At 40.5% G+C, this 8,560-nt stretch overlaps 1 protein-coding gene across 1 annotated transcript; it reads left to right on the forward strand.

Annotated features, from left to right (window-relative positions):
• The first annotated feature begins 378 nt into the window (after positions 1 to 378).
• On the forward strand, positions 379 to 7,995 carry slc25a35 (solute carrier family 25 member 35). Its single transcript, XM_014006679.1, has 5 exons — positions 379 to 936; positions 1,013 to 1,078; positions 1,738 to 1,890; positions 3,875 to 4,009; positions 6,352 to 7,995. The coding sequence occupies exons 1-5, from the start codon at positions 565 to 567 to the stop codon at positions 6,520 to 6,522; spliced, it is 897 nt and encodes a 298-aa protein (XP_013862133.1). The 5' UTR covers positions 379 to 564; the 3' UTR covers positions 6,523 to 7,995.
• The last annotated feature ends 565 nt before the right edge of the window (positions 7,996 to 8,560 follow it).

Raw genomic sequence — 8,560 nt, forward strand, 5'->3', positions numbered from 1 at the left:
CACACACACACACACACACACACACACACACACACACACACACACACACACACACACACACAATAAAAAAACAGTTTTGTTATTTAATTTGAGGATCGATTTTCATTGGCTAAGCGTTTCTTCAAGGAGTGACGCCATGACGTACGCTCTGGTGCGTTTTGAAATTATGAGGTGCTCCTGAGACAAATGTTCTGACATCTGCCACTTGAAAATTTAACAACTATTTTTCAAGGATGTTTTGAGATCTATGAAAAAGACTCAACATTTAGTTGAAAAAAATCATTATGACGATGTAATATTAGACGTAACTGATAAAATAGTTTTATTAGATACAGCACGGTTTGCATTCGTGTATCGTAATTCCGACCGTCCAAGGCGGCCGTGAAGCGGCGCGGCTGCGCTGTCGCGCCTCCGCTGCCCCAGGCGCTCCTGTGATGTTCGTTATGAAGTGGACCGAGTCTGTGCTCGGTTTGAACCCGGGAACATGACGTACCGAAGTCGTCGACAGCTGACCTGAGCTTCACACCTGCCCCCGCTCTATCTCCGGACGGTCGGACAGAAGTGATGGATTTCGTTTTGGGCGGAGTGGCGGCATGCGGCGCGTGTCTCTTCACCAACCCGCTGGAGGTCGTGAAGACGCGGATGCAGCTCCAGGGAGAGCTCCGGAGCCGCGGCACGTACCAGGTTCACTACCGCAACGTTTTCCACGCTTTCTACACCATCGGTAAAGTAGACGGACTGGCCGGCTTACAGAAAGGCCTGGTTCCAGGTCTGTTCTACCAGTTCTGCATGAATGGGGTCAGGCTCGGCTCGTACGCCATCATAGAGTCCGCCGGTCACATCCACACCAATGGCCGGGTCAGCGCTGTCAAGACCACGCTTGCGGGGGCTACGGCCGGGGTGGTGGGGGCTGTCATGGGCAGCCCTGTCTACCTGGTGAGCGTCTCACCCTCACCTGCTTTAATAGTAGTGAAGATGAGCTGAGAACTGTAATCCTAATCTGTCTTTGCAGGTGAAGACTCATCTCCAGAGTCAGTCTACTTCATCCATTGCTGTTGGTCATCAGTATAAACACGAGGTAACTTGACAACCAGGTGATTTAGCCACAAACTCATTTTAAACTAATTTTGGATTCAATGCACTGATAAAAACATCCAATTTTAAGTTTTTGTAACAATAAATTTGATAACTTTTGACAAATGTATTTTAACATCATTTTGACTTGTATAGTTTTCTTCATTTACCAGTAAAATATAATCACCACCTTCATTGTTTAGTTTGAATGTTATTTTTCAAGCCACAAGATATTCAAAATGTTTGATTATTTTARCTCTTACCAGTACTCATGGCCTACTTCACTAAATGATACAACTGTTAACTGGGACTTCTGTACATATAGTTAGTATCTGCAGGGGTTCTCAACATTTTTACAGTTTGGGACCCCCAAACTGAATAATATGAGACCCAGCCACTTTGCACTTTTGATCGACTCGTCTCCACCCAGAGGTTTTTTCTTAATTTTCTCAGCTCCAGAAGTCATTATGTAACTTTGCTGTTAAGTCTGTCCTGTTTTAAATAAATGTGCATCAGAGACTCTTCCTCTCAGAACGCAGCTGCAGAAAAGCAGGACGGTAGCTGCCTGTTTTTAATTCGACATATGACCCACTGTAAAAGTGTGAGTTTGGAGAAGCGTTGTCAGCCGTTTCCTCACGTTTCTCCTCTCCTCCTTCCTGACAGGGGATGATTCAYGCTCTCAGAGTCATCTACAGGCAGCACGGACTCCTGGGCCTGTGGAGGGGCTCCAGTGCTGCTGTGCCAAGGGTCAGCGTGGGCTCGGCGACTCAGCTCTCCACCTTCTCCTCCTCCAAGGAGCTGGTCRTGGACCTGCAGGTTTGGAATTAGTCGCTCTGAAGTGTGTTTTTTTTTTTTACATTAGTGGTGAGGAGGTGACCGTCAGCCAACAGTGGGGAGTTTGTTTCCTCCATGTTTCCACATAAACACAGTTTGAGAACAAACATAACTATTTGGCAGTTCTGGCTCCAGTCAGCGTCGAGCTGTAGAACTGCTCTGGTTTGTGACATAACTGGCTTCATGGTTGTTATTTGGATAGAAGCAAATATTTAGTCTTTATATCTTGTTTTGTCTATAGAGGAACTATACTTAAAAAMGTTCTGACACATTCATGCTTGAGTAAAGGTCATCAGTAGTCCGTAGCTGTGCGTRGATCATTGTTGCCATAACAAAACACTCCACTAGAATAAAAATTCTCCACCTTTCACTGGCCTCTCTGACTGGAACACTTGGCTTTCACAACCACTGCCTGTGGATGAATGTGTCCAAACTCTGGTTAACAAAAAGTCTTTCATACCCACAAAGAACAAGGACCTCTACAGAATAATTTGKTTACTTGGTAACATGTTTAAAGTGTTCATAAATGATCCAAATACACGGGAGTGGTGTTCCTTTTTTACCAGAGTTGAAAGAACAACTATTGTAACAAGAAGCACTGCAGCTCAGTAGTTAGCACTGATRCCTCACAGCAAGATGGTCCTGGCTTCAGCCTCCAGTTCAGACCCGGGTCGTTCTTAGGAGTTTACRTGTTYRCCTCGTGCTTGCGTGGATTTTCTCCAGGTTCTCCTGTTTCCTCCCACAGACCAAAARCATGAATGTTAGGTTGCCTCCAGGCCTCCCTCGCAAAACTCTCAAAACAAATCTCAGTGGGATTATCTAATTGCACGCCTTGCTTTGATACAACAGTCAGACACGTAATGTTTGCACATCAGGACTTCCTCGTTAGAAAACTGTGTCGACCGATAAGTGAGGTAATTTTTAGGAGGCGTGACTCAGTTCTGGACACTGTTAAAGGGATCCCTGATTAGTTTTAACATTAGACTTTATTTGATAAACATATATTTTAACTGTAAAATAAAGACAGTAAAAATACTGTAGGTTGTTTAGTTTTGTAAAAATTTTAAAATATATTTTAACATGAACGGAGCCATTTTATTTACATACAAAGCATTCTGGGTAAATGATGACGTGGATAGGTCGTCRGTGTGAGCGAGCAATATCCACCCTGAAGGTTAATCTTGGACAATATCTGATGATCGACTCTTAAATGAAACCAGAGAGCGTTGACAGAGAGGAGAAGGTAGAAATGACTCAGCCTGTAACTGAAAATATGGATGGAGGACAAGAGAGCTGCTTCATGGAAGAAGAACCTCAGCTTAGCCTGTTAGCCTTCATGCTAGCGCAGATGCTATATTGCCTTATATGTATTAGCTCAGAGCTAGCGCGACAAACTAACAAGCTAAACTGAGGTCCTCCATCTATATTTTCAGTTCCAGGCTGTCATTTCTACCTTCTCCTCTCTGTCAACGCTCTCTGGTTTCATTTAAAAAAGCTGATCGTCCGATATTGTCCAAGATTAACCTTCAGAGTGGATATAGCTCGCTAGCAGCCTTGCATCATTTACCCAGAATGCTTTGCGTGTAAAAAATGGCCCCGTCCGTGTAATATATTTTTAAACTTTTAGTTTAAAAAATGATAAAAACTGAACATCCTACAGTATTTTTAGTCTTTATTTTACAGTTAAAATATATGTTTATTAAATTAAGTCTCATGTTGAGTTTCAAAGAGCTTGTATGTTGAGAAGGGTCTTACAGAACAACCAGCCTGGTTCCAGTGACAGTAGTATGGTTAGCCTACTGTAATGTGCTAATAATAGTGACATGTTCGYTGCATTTCAGGATGGGGCTAAAATTAGAGCTGCTGTTGACGTGGTGGTACCCTGCTGTCATTGAATATTTCTGATGACTGTGAGAGCTGAGCCCTTCTCCCTGCGTTAGGATATTTCCTTCCTTCTTGCTTTCAGGTGTTCCCAGACAACAGCTGGCTGGTGGCTCTGAGCGCCGGCATGATCAGCAGCGTGGCGGTGGTGCTGGCCATGACGCCTTTTGATGTGGTCAGCACGCGGCTCTACAACCAGCCCGTCGATCCTCAGGGCAAGGCGAGTGTTATTATGTCTTTGTTGTTGTTTTTGTCATTTATTCAGTCAGTTTTACAGATATTGAGCTCAAATTAGGCGTGGTAGTAGCTGARGGTCATGCCTATCACATACTCTGAGTACTGACAGATCACAGTTTGATGTGTAAGGTGGCAGGGTGGGCGATATGCATTGCTTGAATTGTGAGATAAATTTAAAAGGCCACCAACTAAATCAGAAMAGAATCAGTGGCTCGTCGTCACTAAGAATGGATTTCTGTCACATGTTGGACTTATTATTTATTGTTTCTGAGAATGAGAATATTTAATTGCTTAAAAAGTATGTTTATTACATTTTCACTTAAGCACAGTGGCATTTTGTTACTAATGTAAGGCATTTGATTATGATGATGAGCTTCAGTTGAGACTAAAACACAGTCAAGGCTAAAAATCAAAGTGTGAAAATCATTTTATTTTGTATAGGTTTCTAAGATGTGCACAATATATGGTGTGAAATGATCAAACGTGATGTCTAATACATTATCTTTTCTTTTCAGTCAACGCGCTCCAGTTTCCTGTAAAATGCCTGACCATCAATCTTTTACCAAAATTAACCTTCAAACTGGATAGAGCTCAAAACGGAGCAGCAGTAAACGTCATCATTTACCCAGAAAGCTTTGTGGCATAAATAATATGTTGGCATCCATGTTACTATATTTTTTAATTTGTAAAAACAGCCTACAGTATTTTTACAGTCTATTTTATAGTTGAAGTAAATGTTTATCAAATAATATCAAATGTTACAACTAGTCTAAGATAACTTTAAAGCCACGATCTTAATTGATTTTTGTATTTATATGTTCTAACCTGACGGGTCTGAGGTAGTCATAGTTTGGTTGGCTTCAGTGCAGTCAAAACAACAAACCATTCCACCGCTCACAATGGGCCTCATGCAAGAACATGTTCRTATTCTTATCCTAAATTTCTCTTACTTTTGTTCRTACAAAGGGTTCGTACGAACATGTCACGTCAGATTCAACAAACTCTTCTATCTTCAGGAAAAGTGTGGAAATGAGCTGCGTAAATTACACCTGTTCGTATCCAGTTGCTCGTGCACGCGAGAGGAGATAAGCATAATTAGCACCCCAAAAACACCATATAAGGCTGTGTTTCCTGCCTCAGATATTAGGAAGTGTCCATTCATGAAAATGACAGTGAAAACTAAAAAGAAAAACTTTACGAGTTCAGAGATTGAAGTCCGTCTGTCAGAGATCCAGAAAAGAAAATCTGTCATTTTTAGCAGGTCAGCTGTGGGATAAAAAGAGCTGCTAAAAGTATAAACAACTGCTTTAAATCATTTACATTTATTCAGAAGCCACACTGTTGCACATTGAACCACCCCCCCAGCGCTGCGCGGTCGCAGGTGGTCTCAGATGCGGGTTTGAAATAAGCATTTTAAAATGTTTTCAAAATAAGTCTGGCACTTTGGAGAAAACCCAGGACTTGCTGGAGGGATTGTGTATCCCCTCTGGTCTGGGAACGTCTCGGAGTCCCCCAGGACGGCTGGAAAGTGTCGCTGGGGAGAGCGCGGGGTCTTTCTCCTGCTGGCCCTGCACCTGATAGCGGATAAGCCGGCCGGACGGACAATTTATATTGTTAGTCTAAATTATTACATTTAAAATTATAACTCTAATTCAAGCAGAATAGCCTATTGTCAACATAATTATGGAGTGTGATTTATTTTCAACACAAAATATCTTCAAACTAACGAAATATAAAGTTATTAGTGAAGAAAATTCGTCTGGATAACAGCAGACTGACTGCTCGTAAAATATACGACAGGTCTGGACCACTCATAAATTTTGTTCATATCTGAAAAAATCTTAGAATATGAAAACATTGGTGAATGCCACAAATTCTCCTAAATCACTCGTACGCACAACTTAAGAACAAATCTGTGCGTACGAACGGTTCTTGCATGAGGCACATTATACCGGTTCAAATGGATTTCTCTGTAAGGCTCTTCATTTAGAAGGATTTAATAAATAACAAAAATGTAAACATTGTTGAAACCATCATTCATCCCTTTTTACTTTCAAACTGAGCCAGGATTAAATCAGTGAAACATTTATGATTATGTATTAAAAATCCCATCACATAGGTAAGCCTGTGACAGGCGCTTCTTATGAATCAGTAAATGAATCAGTAAATCAGTCTCAAAGTATTCAGGAAAGTCCTGCCTTTGATCATCTTGGTTTGATGTTAAAACATACTGAAAAAGAAAGCTATTTGTCATTTATGTTACTCATTACATCTTAGTTCTGTTTTTATCCAATAAACAATATTTTCTTCTCTTTCCCCACACAGGGTCAGGTCTATAGAGGATTCACCGACTGCTTTTCCAAGACGCTAAAGAAAGAAGGTTTGACGGGACTCTACAAAGGCCTGGGAGCCTCTTATTTTCGACTCGGGCCCCACACCATCCTGTCTCTGTTCTTCTGGGACGAGCTGCGCAAGCTGGGCCAGAAACTCAGATAACCCCAGGGACGAGGCAAACTGGGAGATGGGTAACTCATTAAGGCTAAATGAGTCACCATTTGCTCATTTTACAGCAGGGAAAAATCTGATGAGGCCTTTTTTAATATAAGGACAGAACAAAGGTTACGTTTTAAAATTCACTGAAAGAAAAAAATCTATAAACTGAAAATATGCAGGTTATTGAAGTTGGAAGCTTAACCCTCCTGTTATGTTCGTTAAGTCCATTCCTAACTATTTCAATCAATATTTGTGAATTGCAAAGAAACAAATAGTATTGGACACTTTTGACTCTTTTTACCCTTCATTTTGACTGCCGGGTCAAAGTGACCCGAACAATATCTATGTAATATGTAGAAGGGGGGGGCTGCAAAAAAGTAAAATGAACAATTTTCATTTTATATGCAAATTGTACCTATTACGACAAATAGATAAAGTTTTATGCAGAAAAAATACTTTAAACTATTTTTTTTCTTTAAAACGGGTCAATTTGACCAGCAACATAACAGGAGGGTTAATTATTTATTTGACAAATTAAAGTGTCTGACACACGTTTAAAGCACTTAAATGGGTCATTCCAAAATATTTAAATGGATCTGCACTTTAAAGCTCGCAAAGAAAAGCATCAAATTTTGCCCCCAAGGAGGTTTGAACTCCACCCAAGAGCCAGAACATTTTAATTTAAGCTTGTCAGACAGGTTTTAAAATGTTTCTAGGAAGTGAGACGAAGTCATTGAGGAACAAAAGGACCACCGACTTTACGAGTCAGCACAAATAATCAAACCAGAACCGATAGAAGTTTCAGTTTAAATCATAGTGGAGATATGAATATTTTAAATATTGACACAAACAGTTTTAAATAAGACAAGAAAAGACAGGTTGTTGGAACACGTCCCTCCATCTCTACCTCTAGAAGTTCTTTCAGATGTCCACACTGGGAGAAGTACATCCAGTATTGGTACTGACCCTGTGAAACTGTAAAAACAGGACCTGAAAGTAAAGTTCATTTGTTTCCATCCGCAGGGTATTGTGAAACCCACTGGTCTATACACAAAGTTCTAATAATGTTTGAGCTGCTTTGTCATTTTTACGCGGCGCTCTAAAAGACAGGTCATCTTACATGTTGCTATTTCAGGAAGAAAATAAATTAAAAAGTGGAGAAGAATTTCACTGCAGTGAACTTTTATAAACATAATAAAACCCAAAGGTACATTGAAGCAGGGAGAACAAGTGGCCCAGCAGGTCCTGGCAGACTGGCCCACTTACAGACATAGAAGATGTGTCCAATAAATGACTCCACTGAATCAAACAAAATACTTATTGTGGTAGACTTTGGGATGGAGGACAGTATTTTGCTATACTACGGTATTAAAATATGGTACCTGTCACATGAGGTGATGCACCAAATTTCCTCAAGGCTGTTATAAAACCTGGGACATAAACATTTTCAGTTCTTTCAGAAGACGCTTCTTAATGTTACTGACAAAAGTTTTTTGTTTGTTTGTTTGTTTTTTGCTTTGCTTTATTTTTTTTCAAGCCGTGCAAGCTGCAGATGAAGAAATAAATACAAACTTCATCGGCACAAAGACTGGCTAAAAGAATGCAGCAGTGTGGCTGCAACAACAACAACAGTAAGAGATTAGTTTGAACCTTAGAACCCTAAAATAGACGTACTTGGTTATGACCTGTTCAGTCATTTAGTGGTGGTCTACTGTCAGAGCCTTAAAGAGCAGCAAGTTGTTGCATCTCAGATCATCATGTGCATCGTGGAAAAAAGTCACGTTTGTACGTTAGCAACTTCTGTTAATTATTTATTACTCAACACTCACACCCACTAAAGAATAAATATAATGTATTATAAATATATTATATTTTATACACACACACACACNTTCAGGAAAAGTGTGGAAATGAGCTGCGTAAATTACACCTGTTCGTATCCAGTTGCTCGTGCACGCGAGAGGAGATAAGCATAATTAGCACCCCAAAAACACCATATAAGGCTGTGTTTCCTGCCTCAGATATTAGGAAGTGTCCATTC

This window comes from Austrofundulus limnaeus, unplaced genomic scaffold (assembly GCF_001266775.1).
Source record: "Austrofundulus limnaeus strain Quisiro unplaced genomic scaffold, Austrofundulus_limnaeus-1.0 Scaffold37, whole genome shotgun sequence".
Lineage (NCBI taxonomy): Eukaryota > Metazoa > Chordata > Actinopteri > Cyprinodontiformes > Rivulidae > Austrofundulus > Austrofundulus limnaeus.